Source organism: Bombina bombina, chromosome 7, assembly GCF_027579735.1.
Source record: "Bombina bombina isolate aBomBom1 chromosome 7, aBomBom1.pri, whole genome shotgun sequence".
Classification (NCBI taxonomy): Eukaryota; Metazoa; Chordata; class Amphibia; order Anura; family Bombinatoridae; genus Bombina; species Bombina bombina.
In genome coordinates this window covers 471811618-471831355 of record NC_069505.1, presented here as the reverse complement: position 1 = coordinate 471831355, position 19738 = coordinate 471811618, and the positions used below count along the sequence as shown (strand labels likewise).

The following is a 19738-nucleotide window of genomic DNA, read 5'->3' as shown; positions in this document are numbered from 1 at the left end:
CTCAAAAATACAACTTGCCTAATAATTCTGCACTCCCTGTATTGCTATTCTTTTTACATCTTATGTACAAGATATACTTAGAAATTTATAAGAATATTTTTCTGATTCTATTTTAAAGGCTTTGTCTGACATCCCGCCTTCTAATAAAATTTTTAGGTCTTTTTCAAACTTCTTTTTTAGTTGATGAAGTTTCAAATGACCAACAACATACTGAATTTTCCTTCTCTGATGGTGTTTTTTTCTCATTCAGAATTTTTCTTCATCAGATATTGACACTAACAAATCTACTTTTTTATTTTTTAATAGAGTACATTTGTTCTTTGTTCAAAAGGTGTTGATTATTTTTGATATTGAAGTAACTAGTTCTTTTGATTTTAAAGACTAGCTAACATTTTAATTCTGCTTATTAATCTTCTGTGGTTTCTTCAGAGGTTTTTTTCCAGTTCCTGATACTAGGGAATTGAATAGGCTGAGAATTTTCTTTTATTCCTTCTTTAAGGTTTTTAAATTGTATTCTTTTCCGGCAGTTAGTTTTCAGTTTTGAGGAAAGATTCCCCAAGTTAATGGGGCTATCGCTACTCCTGCTAAATATACTATTATTCCTATCGCAAATAGTATTTATTTTTTTCCTTCAGATGGTTGTATCTTATTTAAGGAAAATTATTTATTTTCAGGTACTTTTCTTAGACCTGTAATTTATTTGGCTGATGTTGCAATTGCTTCATCTTTCTGGTTGGATACTTTAAGATCAAGTATCGGATTATAATTTGTTTAGCATTGTTAAAGGGACAAAAATCTACTACTCATTTGAAGTTCAGACTAAGTGCTATTGCATTGTCTTGTTATCTTGCATTTGTTGATTATGCAAGTCCAGTGTGTTGACTGGTCCTTTAACTTGATTAACATGCTAATAATTTCATTTTATTAAATATTTTCGCAAATGAGGTTTAATCTATGTCTTTAGCTATTTTAGCTAGAAGAACTTTGTGATTTCAATCTTGGAATGCTAATTTGATTTCTAAAATCCATATTTCTTTTTTCCAAGATAATCAATTATTTGGTTCATAATTGGATTCAATTCTTTAACTGTTACTCTGGGCTTCAAGATTGAGTTCTAAGACTAAAACTTTAAGCTTATATTAGTTTTTTGTTCTTACTAAGGAACGGAATCCTGAATTCTTCCCCAAGTAACATGTTTATAATTGGAAGTTTTTTTCTTCATTCAATTAAGCCTTTTAAAAGTTCAAAGTCAGCTCCCCAATTTTGCATGTAGGTGCGGTTCTTATTCCAGCTTGGCTGGTAAGGGGCAGGTTAAGACTTTTTTGAAATTTGTTTGGTTCTATTCGGTCCAAACTTCTTAGATTTTGGGTACAGAATAGGATTCAGAGTAAACCATCTGTGAGAAGTCTTTTTTTCTCTATCATATTCCAGCTATTCCAGTAAGGCTAACACTTTCCTGAAGTGTGTTTCAGACCTACATGTTTTGGGTACTGGTGAAGCGCGGCTGGTCACCCGTTGGGGCTCAAGCGCTGCTCAGACCTGGAGTTTTCTGGGGTATTTATTCCAGTTCCATTTTAGGAACTGGGTTTTAGGGTTTTATTCAAGACTATTCATTGTTCCAAAGATAGAAAATCTTTTTGAATTGTCATATAAGTGTACCATCTTTTAGAATGGTGTTTATATGGTCTATTCTGCCTTTTTGGTCAGTGATGGCATTATTTGTTTACAATAGATACAATAGATGCATATCTTCATTTTCTGTTTTCATTCAGATTATTTTTATTTTCTGAGATTCTCTTTTTTTGACAAGCATTACCAATTTGTTGCTTTTTCTTCTGGTCTAGCGATAGCTCTAAGAATCTTTTCAAGGTTCTCAGTGTTCCTTATTTGGACGGTCTCGTGGTACTGGCTTAGTCTTTTCGTTCTGCGGAATCTCATACGATTCAACTTTGTTGTTTCTTCAAGACATGGTTAGAGGATCTTTTTATCAAAGCTCCTTGATTCCTCACACAAGGGTCACCTTTTTTAGGTTTTCAGATAGATTGTGTCAATGTCTTTGTCTCTAACAGACAAGTGACAATTGTATTGGGTTCTGTTTGTCGGAACCTTCAGTCTCTATTATTTCCTTCAGTTGCTATATATGCATGGAAGTTTTAGGTCTCATGGCTGCAGAATTGGATTCCATTCCCTTTGCTCATTTTCATAGGAAACCTTTCCAGTTTTTTTATGCTGAATAATGGTGCAGGGATTCTAGGATATCACTTTTTATATCTTTGAATCCTAATGTTTAACTATCTTTGATTCGGTGGTTAAGATCACCATCATTTAGTTCTACGGGTCTCTTCGGTTCTTTCAACCTGGACCATGATCTCTACAGATGCGAGTCTTTTAGGTTGGGAGGCTGTCTGAGGATCTCTGTCAGCACGAGGGGTTTGGAAATCTCAGGAGGCGAGATTACCATTTGATATTTTGGAACTCCATGCATTTCTCAGAGTTCTTCAGTTTTTGGCTTCTTTTTGAAGAAAGAGACGTTAATTGTTTTTCAGACAGACAATGTCACAACTGTGGCGTATGTCAATCATCAGGGTGGGACTATCAGTCCTTAGGCTGTGACAGAAGTATCTCGGATATTTGCTTGGGCGAAATCCAGCTCCTATCTAATTTCTGTGGTCTTTTTCCCAGGTATAGACAATTGGGAAGCGGATTATCTCTGTTAATCAAGCTTTACATCCGGGAGAATGGTCTCTTTACCCAGATATGTTTTTACAATTTTTCAGATGTGAGGGCTTCCAGAAATAGATCTGATGGCATCTCATCTAAACAAGGAACTTCCCAGGGGCCTATTCAGGTCTGGGGATCCTCAGGCGGAAGCAGTGTATGCATTTACACTTCCTTGGAATTATCAATCTGCCTATATTTTTTCATCTCTGGTTCTTCTTTTTAGAGTGATTTTCAAAATCATCAGAGAGCAATCTTTTGTGTAGCTGGTGGCTCCTGTATGGCCACACAGGTTTTGGTATATGGTTCTTGTTCGGATGTCCAGTTGCCAATCTTGGTTACTTCCATTAAGGCCAGACCTTATATCTTAACATTCGTTTTTTCCATCAGGAATTCAAATTATTAATTTGATGGTATGGAAATGTAACGCTTAGTACTTAGTCATAGAAGTTTCTCTGACTCAGTGATTAATACTATGTTGCAGGCTCATAAATCTGTGTCTAGTAAGATTTATTATCGAGTTTGGAAGATTTACATCTCATGATGCTCTTCTTATAAATTCTCTTGGCATTCTTTTAGAATTCCTAGGATTTTATAGTTTCTTCATAAGGTTTTGTCTGCAAGTTCCTTGAAAGGACAAATCTCTGCTCTTTCTGTGCTGTTTCACAGTAAAAATTGCTAATCTTTCTGATATTCATTGTTTTGTTCAGGCTTTGGTTCGTATCAAGCCTGTCATTAAGCCAATTTCTCCTCCTTGGAGTCTTAATTTGGTTCTGAGGGCTTTACAGGCTCTTCTGTTTGAGCATATGCTTTCTTTGGACATTAAATTACTTTCATGGAAAGTATTGTTCTTTTTAGACATCTCTTCAGCTAGAACAGTTTTTTAATTATCTGCTCTTTCTTGTGAATCTCTTTTTTCTGATTTTTCATCAGGATAAGGTGGTTTTTGCTGTCCTCATTTCAATTTTTACCTAAAGTTGTGAATTCTAACAACATTAGTAGAGGAATTATTGTCCCTTCCTTGTGTCCTAATCCTAAGAATTCTTTGGTAAGATTCTTACATTCTTTGGATGTGGTAAGAGTTTTGAAATATTATGTTGAAGCTACTCAGATATCAGACAGACTTCTAGTCTATTTGTTATCTTTTATGGTTTTAGGAAAGGTCAGAAGGCTTCTGCCATTTCTTTGGCATCTTGGTTAAAGCTTTTGATTCATCATGCTTATTTGGAGTCGGGTTAATCCCCGCCTCAGAGGATTACGGCTCATTCTACTAGGTCAGTTTCTACTTCCTGGACTTTTAAGAATGAAGCTTCTGTTGATCAGATTTGCAAAACAATGACTTGGTCTTCTTTGCATACTTTTACTAAATTCTACCATTTTGATGTTTTCTCTTCTTCAGAAGCAGTTTTTGGTGGAATAGTACTTCAGGCAGCTGTTTCAGTTTGATTCTTCTGCTTATAACTTCAGTTTTTTTTCATTATAAAAATTGAAACTTTTGATTTGGGTAGTGGATTAATTTTTCAGCGGAATTGGCTGTCTTTATTTTATCCCTCCCTCTCTAGTGACTCTTGCGTGGAAGTTCCACATTTTGGGTATCTGCTATCCCATACGTCACTAGCTCATGGACTCTTGCTAATTGCATGAAAGAAAAAATAATTTATGTAAGAACTTACCTGATAAATTCATTTCTTTCATATTAGCAAGAGTCCATGAGGCCCACCCTTTTGTGGTGGTTATGATTTTTTTTGTATAAAGCACAATTATTCCAATTCCTTATTTTTGATGCTTTTGCTCCTTTCTTATCACCCCACTTCATTGCTATTCGTTAAACTGAATTGTGGGTGTGGTGAGGGGTGTATTTATAGGCATTTTAAGGTTTGGGAAACTTTGCCCCTCCTAGTAGGAATGTAAATCCCATACGTCACTAGCTCATAGACTCTTGCTAATATGAAAGAAATGAATTTATCAGGTAAGTTCTTACATAAATTATGTTTTCCCAGGGCTACAGGATAGGCTTTCGGTCCAGGCCTCCTCAAAGACAATTCCTTCTGTCTCATGTACCCCAAAATCCTTCAAAGGCGGCTGCCTTTATTCAATATGTTCAGGATTTAGAAGATATTGGAGAAATTATTTAAGAACCTGTGTCTCGACAGGATCAAGGGTTTTACTCCAATCTGTTAATTGTCCCAAAGAATGAAGGGACTTCCCGACCTGTCCTAGATTTGAAAGCCTTTAACATGTTTGTCAGGGTTTCCATTTTAAAAATGGAAACAATCTACACAATTTTACCCTTAATCCAACAGGGTAAATTTATGGCTACTATAGACCTCAAGGATGCATATCTGCACATCCCTATCCACAAGGATCACTACCAGTTCCTGAGGTTTGCATACCTAGACAAACACTACCAGTTTGTTGATCTTCCGTTTTGGGAAGATGCATGGAGCTGTAGCTAGACCAAAGGTGTTGGGTGCGTTGTTGGCGGTGATAAGAGCTTAGGGTATCTCAATTACACCGTATCTGGACAACATTCTAGTGAAAGCCCCTTCCTTGACACTTTATTACTCGTACTGACAAGCTTCTGTCTTTTCTTCAAGACCACGGTTGGAGAATCAATGTTCCCAAAAGCTAATGTTATCCTTCTACAAGGATAGCATTTCTAGGAGTCATACTAGATTCAGTCCTTATGCATCTGTTTTTGACGGAAACTCGCATAATAAAGCTTCTGCAGCCGTGTTTCTCCCTGCAAAGGGCTCTATTTACATCAGTCGCATGGAGGTGGTGGGTCTTATGGTAAGTGCTTTAGATGCAGTTCTGTCAGGGTGCCAGAAATCAGACTGAGACGAGAAGTGCAAAAATAATCACACCTTTATTAATAGCAAAAAATAATAAAAAGTCCACGAGTCAAATAACAAGCCAGGAGTCAAAACCAGAGCTGGTAGTCAGACGAGCCGAGTCAGGAGCCAAAGAGAATAGTCAGACGAGCCGGAATCAGGAACAAGGAAAACAGCAGAGTCAGGAACAAGCCAGGGATCAGGAACCAGGAAGGACGTCAGGCAGCCAGGTAATACACAGGAACTCTCACAAACTGTTCTGAGACAACGCAAAGGCAAAGCATACTGAACAGAGGCCCTTTAAATAATAAGTGATGACATCACAATTCTGAGACTGCATCCTGTCTCACAAGGATGATGCACACCAGTTTGGCCATAAAAGGAAGTGCAGGAATTGAGCAGCATCCCCCACAATGCACCATAGTCAGGAAGTGAGGTGAGTAAAATGGCTGCCAGCAGCACATGGCAAACACAACAGGGAAAAAACCCTGTCAGTACCCTCCCCTCAACGACCCCTCCCCGCGGAAGGACAAAAGGCTTATTGGGCAAACGGGCATGGAAGGCACGGAGGAGGGCGGGAGCATGAACATCAGAGGAGAGAACCCAAGAACGCTTCTCCGGACCGTAGCCTCTCCAGTGAACCAAATACTGTACACAGCCCCTGGACATACGAGAGTCAATAATGCTGCTGACCTCATACTCCTCATGGTTGTCAACAAAGATAAGACGGAGACGAGGCAACACAGAGGTAAACCGATTACAAACCAATGGTTTCAAGAGGGAGACATGAAAAACATTGGAGATGCGCATAGCAGAAGGAAGGTCAAAAGCGTAGGCCACAGGATTAACCCGTCGGAGTATTCGAAAAGGACCAACATAACGGGGAGCCAAACTCTCTCACCAACCTAGTAGGAAGGTGCGGGCAGACGCCTACGATCAGCCTGGAACTTTTGGCACTGCATAGAACGATGAAGGCAATCCTGAATCTGCACCCACGTGGAACGGAGTTGCCGGAGATGCTCCTCCAAAGCCGGAATACCCTGAGACATGAATGAATCGGGCAACAAGGATGGTTGAAACCCATAATTCGCCATCAACGGGGATATCTTGGAGGAAGTATTAATAGCACTATTACGGGCAAACTCTGCCCAAGGTAACAGTTCAGACCAATTATTGTGGTGATCTGAGACATAGCAACGGAGGAACTGTTCCAGAGCTTGATTAGACCGTTCCGCAGCCCTATTGGATTGAGGGTGATATGCCGAGGAGAAGGAAAGCTGGATCCCCATTTGAGCACAAAAGGAACGCCAAAATCTGGAGACAAACTGGCTACCCCGGTCCGACACTATCTCCTTGGGTAACCCATGTAAATGGAAGACCTTCCGGGCAAAAATTGAAGCAATCTCCTGAGCGGTAGGCAGCTTCATCAAGGGAATGCAATGTGACATTTTAGAAAAAAACGGTCAACCACCATAAGGATAACAGTATTGCCATTGGAAACGGGGAGCTCGACAATGAAGTCCATGGAAAGATGTGTCCAAGGAAGACGTCGAGGAGTCTTATTCTGTGCACAAACTGAGCAGGAAGCAACATACGCAGCAACATCAGAACGAAGACCTGGCCACCAGAATTGTCGAGTGACAGACCAAATCATTTGGTTCTTGCCTGGGTGACCTGCGGCTTTAGGATAGTAGTAAGTGTGCAAAAGTTTAGTTTGAAGATTCTCAGGAACAAAACACTTACCACCAGGTTTCTCAGGAGGTGCATTAGTTTGTGCGGCCAGGATCTCCTCCCCCAAGGGAGAAGTCAAATTAGTACGTATGGTAGCCAAAATATGGTCAGGAGCTATAACAGTAGGTACAGACTCCTCCTTGGACAGAGGCAAAAATTGTCGAGAGAGGGCATCAGCCCTAACATTCTTACTACCAGGCAGGTAGGAGACCACATAATTAAACCGAGACAAAAATAGCGCCCATCTGGCCTGTCGGGGCGACAAACGTTTTGCTTCAGATAGATTAGTTAAATTCTTGTGCTCAGTAAGAATGAGCACTGGCACGCTAGTACCCTCGAGAAGATGCCTCCATTCCTTGAGTGCCAAAATTATGGCCAGTAATTCCCTTTTTCATAATTGCACTCCGCTGGAGACAATTTCTTAGAGAAGAAACCACACGGATGCAAGGAACCGTCAGGCGTAGGACGTTGAGACAAGAGGGCACCTACTCCAGTCTCAGACGCATCGACCTCAAGAATGAAAGGCAGGACAGGGTTAGGATGAGCCAGAACCGGAGCGGCAGCAAAGGCAGTCTTAAGACTATCAAAGGCCTTAATGGCAGTAGGTGACCAATGGAGTGGATCATTCTCTTTACGGGTCATGTCTGTGATAGGTTTGACCAAGGAAGAAAAGTTTTTAATAAACTTCCTATAGTAATTGGCGAACCCCAAAAACGTTGAATAGACCGAAGACCAACTGGGCGAGGCCACTGCAGATAACTTGTCAGGATCCATGGAGAACCCTGCAACGGATATAACATAACCTAAGAAGGTTACTTGAGTCTGATGGAACTCAAATTTCTCGAGTTTACAAAACAGGCCGTTGTCACGTAGTCTCTGAAGAACCCGTGTAACATCAGAACGATGAACCTCAAGTGTGGGTGAGTGTATGAGGATGTCGTCCAAGTACACCACAACACACTGTTGCAACATATCTCGTAGGACATCATTAATAAATTCCTTGAAAACAGCAGGAGCATTACAGAGGTCAAAGGGCATTACAAGATACTCATAATGCCCGCTCCTGGTGTTAAACGCTGTTTTCCATTCGTGGCCCTCCTTAACCCTAACGAGATTGTACGCTCCTCTCAAATCAAGTTTAGTAAAGACCGTAGCTCCCTTTAGGCGGTCAAAGAGTTCCGTAATAAGCGGAATAGGGTAAGCATTCTTAATGGTAAGACAATTAAGAACCCTATAATCAATACATGGTCTTAACTCGCCACCCTTTTTCTTTCCAAAGAAGAAGCCAGCCCCTGCAGGAGAGCAGGATTTGCGGATGATCCCCCGTGACAGAGCATCGGCAACATACTCCTCCATAGCACAATTCTCTGCAACTGACAGAGGGTACACCCGGCCCCGAGGAGGAATGGCTCCGGGTTGCAGGTCTATGGCACAATCGTAAGACCGGTGAGGAGGCAACGTACCAGCACGCACCTTGTCAAACACGTCTAGGAACTCTCTGTACTCCTCTGGCAATTGAGATACCGAAGAAGAGCACAAGACTTCAACTGGTTTCCGAAGACAAGTGGAAATACATTGCGGGGACCACAACAAAATTTTGGTCGAGACTGGGATTGTGCTTTTGGAGCCAGGGATAACCCAGAACAACTGGAAAATGCGGAGAGTTTATCACCTGGAACTGGAGGGTTTCAAAATGGAGAGCCCCAACAGCCATGGACAACGGAGCAGTTTCGTGAGTAACGAGTGCGGGCTGAAGGGGCCTCAATAGCAAGCGGAACGGACCGAGGCAAAACAGAAATTGAGTGCTTTGATATAAAAGCACTGTCAATGAAATAGCCCGCAGCACCGGAGTCAACAAGAGCCTGGGTGACTATGGAGTAGTCCACTCAAGAAAGGACAACCGTGACCAAAGGTTTCTCTTTAAGCAGTTCCGGGGACAAGGATAAACCACCCAAGGTCTGCCCCCGACAGGACCTTAGGTGTGAGCGTTTCCCGGCCGTGTAGGACAAGACTTCAAAAGGTGGCCCTGTAACCCACAATAGAGGCAGAGCCCCTCCCTCCTCCTAAAGGCCCTCTCCGCCACGGAGAGGTGCGTGAATCCCAGCTGCATCGGCTCTGCAGTACCTGGTGATTCGGGACCAGGAGGCATGGGAGGAGAGGGAGGCATGGGTGGGAACGAACACGTAGGAGACAACAAAACAGGAGGCTTCCGCAAGCGCTCCTTGAAAGAGGGCCTCTCTCTGAGTCTGATGTCAATTAGGATCAAAAAAGACACCAATGCCTCGAGATCCTCTGGTAAATCTCTGGCAGCAACTTCGTCTTTAATCGCATCAGAGAGCCCATGAAAAAAGGCGGCAACAAGGGCTTCATTGTTCCAACCTACCTCTGCGGCAAGCGTACGTAACTCAATAGCATACTGAGCAACAGATCTTGTACCTTGCTGAATGAACATGAGTCGTTTAGCAGCAGAGGAGGAGCGAGCCGGAACAGCAAATACCCTTCGAAAGGAAGCCACAAATTCAGGGTAATTTGAAATCACAGGTTTATTAGTCTCCCACAAGGGATTAGCCCAGGCAAGAGCTGTGTCAGAGAGTAACGAGATGAGATATCCCACCTTAGCTCTGTCAGAGGGAAATGCCTGAGGTAACATCTCAAAGTAAATGCCCACCTGGTTCAAAAACCCTCTGCACTGAATAGGATCGCCTCCATATCGCTAAGGTAGAGGTGCAGAACCGGACATGCTCCTGGTAGGCATAGGTGCAGCAGCGGAAACAGGAGCAGCCATAACTTGTGGGACACTTTGGTCCAAATGTGCAGTGCGAGTCAGAAGGGTTTGCAGGGCTAGTGCAAATTGATCCAAGCGGTAATCCTGTACATCCATCCTGGAAATGATGGCAGGTAAAGGTGGATTATTAGCACCATCAGGATTCATGGCCTTTGCGTAATGTCAGGGTGCCAGGAATCAGACTGAGATTCGAAGTGCAAAAATAATAAAAAGTCCACAAGTCAAATAACAAGCCAGGAGTCAAAACCAGAGCTGGTAGTCAGACGAGCCGAGTCAGGAGCCAAAGCGAATAGTCAGACGAGCCGGAATCAGGAACAAGGAAAACAGCAGAGTCAGGAACAAGCCAGGGATCAGGAATCAGGAAGGACGTGAGACAGCTAGGTAATACACTGGAACTCTCACAAACTGTTCTGAGACAACGCAAAGGCAAAGCATACTGAACAGAGGCCCTTTAAATAATAAGTGATGACATCATAATTCTGAGACTGCATCCTGTCTCACAAGGATGATGTACACCAGTTTGGCCATAAAAGGAAGTGCAGAAATTGAGCAGCATCCCCCACAATGCACCATAGTCAGGAAGAGAAGTGAGTAAAATGGTTACACTTTGAGCAACAGATTGCTCTGGATTTCTTTGTCAGACAATCTCTCTCTCTCTCTCTCTCTCTCTCTCTCTTTCTCGGTGGACGGGGGGGCGTCAGTGAGATACAGAATATGATAACAGGATACTCACATGTGATGTGACAGTGAGATACAGAATATGATAACAGGATACACACACGTGATGTGACAGTGAGATACAGAATATGATAACAGGATACACACAGGTGATGTGACAGTGAGATACAGAATATGATAACAGGATACACACACGTGATGTGACAGTGAGATACAGAATATGATAACAGGATACACACACATGATGTGACAGTGAGATACAGAATATGATAACAGGATACACACGTGATGTGACAGTGAGATACAGAATATGATAACAGGATACACACACGTGATGTGAGAGTGAGATACAGAATATGATAACAGGATACACACACGTGATGTGAGAGTGAGATACAGAATATGATAACAGGATACACACACGTGATGTGACAGTGAGATACAGAATATGATAACAGGATACACACACGTGATGTGACAGTGAGATACAGAATATGATAACAGGATACACACACGTGATGTGAGATACAGAATATGATAACAGGATACACACACGTGAGGTGAGAGTGAGATACAGAATATGATAACAGGATACACACACGTGAGGTGAGAGTGAGATACAGAATATGATAACAGGATACACACACGTGATGTGACAGTGAGATACAGAATATAACGGGATACGCACAAGTGATGTGAGAGGGAGATACAGGATACACTCATGTGATGTGAGAGGGGTCAGTGATGTTTGTACGTTTCTCTCTTGCAGCGTGTGACTAACTCACCGACAGCGAGTCACATGACCGGGGACAAGAAGACGACAGAGAGAATACTGACCCACACCCTGCAGATCATGTACCTGCTGACAGGGGAGGTGAGATGGAATATGTCATAATGAAAACTGGATTTGTTTATTTACACATGTGTTATTACATGCATTCAAATGGTTTGAAAAGACTAAAATAATCTGATTGCAGCCTGGCGTGCCCTTAATCATTCTGTACCTGGGTGGATTTGATTTAAATTAAGTTGATTTAAATCACTAGTCCGTAAGATTTAAATCAGTTTTCTACCTATAGTTTTTATTTTTAGAATGATAACTTTCCATTATTAATTTTCCACTTATATCAGAAAAGTACTGATTTGGTTATTTACCATTAGAAATATATAGATAATTATGAAATTATTGGTAGCTAAACTACCTCCAGTTTAATAGGTCAATCATTCATATTTGATCAACTTTTCAGCTGTGCTTTATTGGAAGTAACTTAACCATTACCTCAATAATAACAATTTAAATAGCTTTATTTAACTAAATCAATAACATTATAGGTTTTATTTTTAATGCTTGCCCCTCACCCCTCACACTTAGGTCCTTGTGCAGATCTATCCTACTCCAAACAATCTTCTATTCATTGAGCTTCTTAAAACTTTGTAAGGGGTTAATTCATTATACGTGGATTTGCAGGGGATCTAAAGGATTAAAGGGTAGATAACAAATGCCTAATACAATCTTACAGAAACCTCCGGGAGAGCAAGACATTGTGAATGTATTAATGGAATTCATTTACTAAAAAAATAAAGATTACAGCCCTGAATACACAGCATCTTGCTATATCATTAAAAACTAATTCTTACCCCAGGATGAATAAACGTTGTATTATAATGTATCTGAAATAAAAACTATCTTAAGATTTAATTTTGCCTAAAAAAAATCCTATTTTAATAAAAAAAAAATCTGTTTTTAAATTTCTTCTTCTCCTTCTTCATCCTTCTTCATCCTCCTTCTTTCTTATTCCTCCTCCTTCTTTCCTCTTCCGTCTTCCTCCTCCTTCTTTCTTCTTCCGTCTTCCTCCTTCTTTCTTCTTCCGTTTTCCTCCTTTTTATTCTTCCGTCTTCCTCCTTTTTATTCTTCCGTCTTCCTCCTTTTTATTCCTCCGTCTTCCTCCTTTTTATTCTTCCGTCTTCCTCCTTTTTATTCCTCCGTCTTCCTCCTTTTTATTCCTCCGTCTTCCTTCTTCTTCCTCCTTCTTCTTCTTCTTTTTTTTTTCTTCCTTTTTCCTTCTATCTTCTTTTTCTTCTATTTACTTTTTAATCCTTATCTCTCCTTCTTTTACTTCCTTCTTAATCCTTATCTCTCCTTCTTTTACTTCCTTCTTCTTGCTTCTTCTTACTTATTTTTCTTTTATTTCCATTCTTTCTTCTTCTTCCATTTTCCCTTTTTTCTTCCTTCTTCTTTCTTCTTCTTCCTTACATGAGATATATTGCCTTTTAACATCAAGAGTCACATCCCATTTTTTTTTTTTTTTTTTTCTTTGAGCATGTTCCCTAAAATGCATTGAAATCTGAAACTATAGTGCCCCATAAATTAATATTATATTAAATATCTCCAAAAGAATTCACAAACATTTTTAACATTTCCAGTCACTGGGGAGGCCCACAAAACTGTCAAATTTCATAAACATTTGTTTATGTAAAGTATTAGAAAATCAGGCTTTAGGGTTTAATGGCGGTTAGTAAATGTTAGTGTTGGGCCTGGCAGTTAAGGGGTTAAAAGGGATGGCTGCAGGGTGGTTTAGGTGATAGTAACATAGCATTTTAGGGGGTCACGTGCCCTTTGTCTTTTGGTTGGAGAATGTGTTCAGTTAAAATGCAGCATTACAAATCCCCACAGCCGCATTCACTGGCTGAGCGGAGAGATGACACTACTGGGAAATGTGACATTATATCATTGTCAGGGCACAGTGACGCCCTTTACTGACCCATCAGGCCCTGTGTGTATCTCTCTACTCTTTGTCTTTCTCTCTGCACACTCACAGTAACATTATCCTTGAGTTCTCAGTAAAAGTGTGTGACAGAACCAGTACAGGCCCGGACTGAGCATAGGGCATACCGGGCAAATGCCTGATGGCCGCCGGTTACCTTAGCCACGCCCAATATTACAGCACATACAGAGTTCTTTCAATGTGGCACTGGCAAGGGCCGTTTCCAAGCACAGGCAGACGGGGCTGTTTTTTGCTAAGGTGTAGTGGGGAGCACAATGACTGATGAGCTTTTTCTTTTTTTTAAAGTTTCTTTTTTTATTGTTGACTCTAATCCATGGCATTGGGGGAAAGAGAGCTAACCAGGCTCGCCCTTTGGGGGCTCCGCACTCTGCTGCATATGGTTAGGACCTTAGGACGGAGCGAGAATCACATTAGCTGGCAGGCTATTTTTCAGCATTCACACCTGATATCATCTGCAGTAAAACAGAGAGGGTCGCCATTTTGTAAGCAGTTGAGCATTTTTATTTTTAAACTTAAAAAAAACAAAAAACGAGTGGACGGGTTTGACACTTCAGGCCCAGGTTCCAATGATATCATGCCCACCCACCTGGCCCCTTCTGTACCACAAGCATAGCAGTCACCTGGGGAGTGACTGTGACATTATGTTATGCGTGCGCTATGAACACACCATTAGCGCGGTCGTCGCGTGCAGCCAGGCCTGGACTGACCATAGGGCATACCGGGCAAATGTCCGGTGGGCCGCCAGTTACCTTAGCCACGCACACTATTACAGAACATACAGAGTGCTTTCAATGTGGCCCTGGCATGGGCCGTTTCCAAGCACGGGCAGACGGGGCTGTTTTTTGCTAAGGTGTAGTGGGGAGCACAATAATTGATGAGCTTTTTTTTTTTTTTTTAAAGGTTTTTTTTTTTTATTGTTGACTGTAATCCAAGGCATTGGGGGCAAGAGAGCTAACCAGGCTCGCCCTTTGGGGGCTCCGCACTATGCTGCATATGGTTAGGACCCTAGGACGGAGCGAGAATCACATTAGCTGGCAGGCTGTTTTTCAGCATTCACACCTGATATCATCTGCAGTAAAGCAGAGAGGGCCGCCATTTTGTAAGCAGTTGAGCATTTTTATTTTTAAACTTAAACAAAAAACGAGTGGATGGGGGTTGGCACTTCAGACCCAGGACCAGTTACCAATGACATCACGCCCACCCATCTGACCCCTACTGTACCACAAGCATAGCAGTCACCTGGGGAATAACCGTGACGCTATGTTATGCGTGCGCTATGCACACACCCTTAGCGCGGTCGTCACGTGCAACAAACGTGGGCAAGCCGGAGAAAGAGAGATTGTGGTAATGCGTGGTATTGTGTGTGTGTGTGTGTGTGATGTAGTATTGTGTGTGGTATTATGTGTGGTGTGGTATTGTGTGCGCTATTGTGTGTTGTGTGGTATTGTGTGCGCTATTGTGTGTGTGTGGTGTATATTGTGTGTGGTATTATGTGGAGTGTGGTATTGTGTGCGTGCATATGAGTGTGTGGTGTGCGTGCATATGAGTGTATGTATGTGTGGTGTGCGTTTATATGTGTAATGTGCATGCATGTACATGTTAACATGCATGGTGTGCGTGCATATGAGTGTGTGTATGTGGGCATGTTAAATTAACATGCCCTGTGTCAGTGCTGAATGAGTTGTGTGTGTGTGTTTCAGGTGCCTATAAAGTGTGTGACAGAACCAGTCCCTGTGTCAGCGCTGAATGAGTTGTGTGTGTGTGTTTCAGGTGCCTATAAAGTGTGTGACACAACCAGTCCCTGTGTCAGTGCTGAATGAGTTGTGTGTGTGTGTTTCAGGTTCCTATAAAGTGTGTGACAGAACCAGTCCCTGTGTCAGCGCTGAATGAGTTGTGTGGTTTTCAGGTGCCTATAAAGTGTGTGACAGAACCAGTCCCTATGTCAGCGCTGAATGAGTTGTGTGTGTGTTTCAGGTGCCTATAAAGTGTGTGACAGAACCAGTCCCTGTGTCAGCGCTGAATGAGCTGTGTGTGTTTCAGGTGCCTATAAAGTGTTTGACAGAACCAGTCCCTGTGTCAGCGCTGAATGAGTTGTGTGTGTGTTTCAGGTGCCTATAAAGTGTGTGACAGAACCAGTCCCTATGTCAGCGCTGAATGAGTTGTGTGTGTGTTTCAGGTGCCTATAAAGTGTATGACAGAACCAGTGCCTGTGTCAGCGCTGAATGAGGTGTGTGTGTTTCAGGTGCCTATAAAGTGTGTGTGACAGAACCAGTCCCTGTGTCAGCGCTGAATGAGTTGTGTGTGTGTGTTTCAGGTGCCTATAAAGTGTGTGACAGAACCAGTCCCTGTATCAGCACTGAATGAGTTGTGTGTGTTTCAGGTGCCTATAAAGTGTGTGACTGAACCAGTCCTTGTGTCAGCACTGAATGAGTTGTGTGTATTTCAGGTGCCTATAAAGTGTGTGACAGAACCAGTCCCTGTGTCAGTGCTGAATGAGTTGTGTGTGTGTTTCAGGTGCCTATAAAATGTGTGTGACAGAACCAGTCCCTGTGTCAGCGCTGAATGAGTTGTGTGTGTTTCAGGTGCCTATAAAGTGTGTGACAGGACCAGTCCCTGTGTCAGCACTGAATGAGTTGTGTGTGGGTTTCAGGTGCCTATAAAGTGTGTGACAGAACCAGTCCCTGTGTCAGCGCTGAATGAGTTGTGTGTGTGTTTCAGGTGCCTATAAAGTGTGTGACAGAACCAGTCCCTATGTCAGCGCTGAATGAGTTTTGTGTGTGTTTCAGGTGCCTATAAAGTGTATGACAGAACCAGTCCCTGTGTCAGCGCTGAATGAGGTGTGTGTGTGTGTGTGTTTCAGGTGCCTATAAAGTGTGTGTGACAGAACCAGTCCCTGTGTCAGCGCTGAATGAGTTGTGTGTGTGTGTTTCAGGTGCCTATAAAGTGTGTGACAGAACCAGTCCCTGTATCAGCACTGAATGAGTTGTGTGTGTTTCAGGTGCCTATAAAGTGTGTGACAGAACCAGTCCCTGTGTCAGCACTGAATGAGTTGTGTGTATTTCAGGTGCCTATAAAGTGTGTGACAGAACCAGTCCCTGTGTCAGTGCTGAATGAGTTGTGTGTGTGTTTCAGGTGCCTATAAAATGTGTGTGACAGAACCAGTCCCTGTGTCAGCGCTGAATGAGTTATGTGTGTGTTTCAGGTGCCTATAAAGTGTGTGACAGGACCAGTCCCTGTGTCAGCACTGAATGAGTTGTGTGTGGGTTTCAGGTGCCTATAAAGTGTGTGACAGGACCAGTCCCTGTGTCAGCACTGAATGAGTTGTGTGTGGGTTTCAGGTGCCTATAAAGTGTGTGACAGAACCAGTCCCTGTGTCAGCGCTGAATGAGTTGTGTGTGTTTCAGGTGCCTATAAAGTGTGTGACAGAACCAGTCCCTGTGTCAGCGCTGAATGAGTTGTGTGTGTTTCAGGTGCCTATAAAGTGAGTGACAGAGCCAGTCCCTGTGTCAGCACTGAATGAGTTGTGTGTGGGTTTCAGGTGCCTATAAAGTGTGTGACAGAACCAGTCCCTGTGTCAGCGCTGAATGAGTTGTGTGTGTGTTTCAGGTGCCTATAAAGTGTGTGACAGAACCAGTCCCTGTGTCTGCGCTGAATGAGTTGTGTGTGTGTGTTTCAAGTGTCTATAAAGTGTGTGACAGAACCAGTCCCTGTGTCAGCGCTGAATGAGTTGTGTGTGTATTTCAGGTGCCTATAAAGTGTGATGATGTTGCCGTGTATTTCTCTATTGAGGAGTGGGATTATATAGAGGGACACAAGGAACTTTACATGGACGTCATGATGGAGACTCACCAAGCACTAAGGACTATGGCGATCCCAGGAAACGAGAACTCAGGTAACGCTGTGTAGTAATTAATATCTCACTCATACAATACTGATGTGACCGACAAGATCGGGAACCTACAGTAAATCTGATGTGTAAACTAATGAGCTAATTCTAAACAAGTTCTGTTCCCAATTCCTTGACAACTTTGCTGCCTGGCTTCCTCACTTTCTCTTTACAAATATACCAACCCTAATTCTTGGGGACTTCAACATTCCCATTGACAACACGTCTGCCCCTGCTGCCTCTAAACTTCTTTCACTCACATCCTCCTTCGGTCTCTCACAATCCACCCTATTCCCTACCCACCATGATGGACACTCCATCGACCTGGTATTTTCCTACCTCTGTTCTATATCTTACCTCACCTGTTGCCCTTTTCCCATTTCAGACCATAACCTTGTCACCTATAATATTAATGCAACAACTAAACCCACTCCTCCATCCCGCCCCCGCAGCTGTAGAAATCTACATGCTGTGGATCCGCTCCAACTTTCTAAAATTATTCAAGATCTCCTCCCTCACACTTGCACTTTAACCTGCCCTGATCTCGCAACAGCCCACTTTAACAAAACTCTTTACTCTCTACTAGACACACTTGCCCCTCCCCAGCTGCGCAAAACATCACGCCATCAGTTGCAGCCATGGCACTCTCAGCAAACACGATATTTGCAAAAATACTCCCGTACTGCTGAGCGTGTCTGGAGGAAAACTCACTCTGAACCTGACTTCATACGCTATAAGTTTATTCTTCGTTCATACACTTCTGCCCTTCACTTAGCCAAGCAAACCTACTTCTCTTCTCTTATATCTACTCTTTCCTCAAACCCTAAACGACTCTTCTCCACCTTTAGCTTTCTCCTCTACCCACCTGCTCCACCCCCCCATCTGTCTTTAGTGTTCAAGATCTGGCAGACTACTTTTTAAACAAAACACGTACTATCCGAAGCAACATCCCAACACCAACCTGCAATATTCCATCAACAGGTCCAGTTACTCCCTCTGCCACCCTCTGCATCTTCCATCCAGCCACTGAGAATGAAGTTTCTTCCTTACTATCTTCCTTACTCCTCACTACCTGCCCACTCGACCCTATCCCTTCCCATCTAATACCTTCCCTATCTTCCACCCTCACTCCTGCTCTTACCCACATCTTCAACCTATCTCTCCCTACCAACTCATTCGCCTCTTCTTTCAAACACGCAAAAGTCACTCCCATACTCAAAAAACCCTCCCTCGACCCTAATTCTCCTGAAAGCCACCGCCCCCATATCACTGCTTCCACTAAATTCAAAACTCCTTGAAAAACTAGTTTACAATTGCCTAACCCACTTCCTGTCTGCCAACTCCTTGCTAGACCCCCTGCAATCCGTATTCCGCCCCAAACACTCAACTGAGACTGCCCTTACCAAGGTTACAAATGATCTTCTCTCTGCTAAAAATATTGGCCACTACTCTATACTCATCTTACTTGACCTCTCAGCTGCCTTCAACACAGTTGACCACCCCTTCCTCCTACAGACCCTTGGCTCTTTTGGCCTCTGTGACACTGCTCTTTCCTGGATTCACTCTTATCTTTCTCACAGGTCTTTTTCTGTGTCATTTGCTGGCGACTCCTCCTCTCCAATGCCTCTGTCTGTTGGAGTACCTCAAGGATTTGTTCTGGGTCCTCTACTCTTCCCCATGTATACTTCTTTGCTGGGTAAACTTATCAACAGTTATGCCTTCAAATATCACCTCTATGCTGATGACACCCAGATCTACCTCTCCACCCCTGCTCTCTCTCCCTCTGTCCTTTCTCATGTCAGAGACTGCTTATCTGGTATTTCTTCCTGGATGGCCTCTCACGACCTAGAGATTAACATGTCCAAGACTGAGCTCCTTCTTATCCCCCCATCAAGCTCTACGCCGACTTCTGACTTCTCTATCCCTGTTGACGGCATCACCATCGCCCAAGTCCGCTGCCTCGGAGTTACACTTGACTCAAATCTATCCTTTGCCCCCCATATCCAATAGCTTTCTACATCCTGCCGCAACCATCTATGCAATATTTTCAAGATTCAACCTTTTCTGTGCGCTAACACCACAAAGCAAATAATCCACTCCCTTGTTATTTCCCGACTTGACTACTGCAATAACCTACTTACTGGCCTTCCTCTTTCCCGCCTCTCCCCCCTTCAATCCATCCTAAATGCCTCTGCCAGGCTGATCCACCTTTCTCGTTGCTCTGTATCTGCTGCACCTCTCTGCGAGTCCCTTCATTGGCTCCCCACTCACAGCAGAATTAAATTCAAAATTCTCACCCTTGCATACAAAGCGCTCACCA

General features: G+C 42.8%; 1 protein-coding gene across 1 annotated transcript in view; it reads left to right on the top strand.

The window, feature by feature from the left end:
• Positions 1 to 19738, top strand: part of LOC128666752 (oocyte zinc finger protein XlCOF6-like) — a 278882-nt gene that overhangs the window by 82694 nt on the left and 176450 nt on the right. Inside the window, exons 3-4 of the mRNA XM_053721519.1 lie at positions 11516 to 11620; positions 17277 to 17424. Of these exons, the coding sequence (XP_053577494.1) occupies positions 11516 to 11620; positions 17277 to 17424 (253 nt within the window). The remainder of the gene's footprint in view (positions 1 to 11515; positions 11621 to 17276; positions 17425 to 19738) is intronic.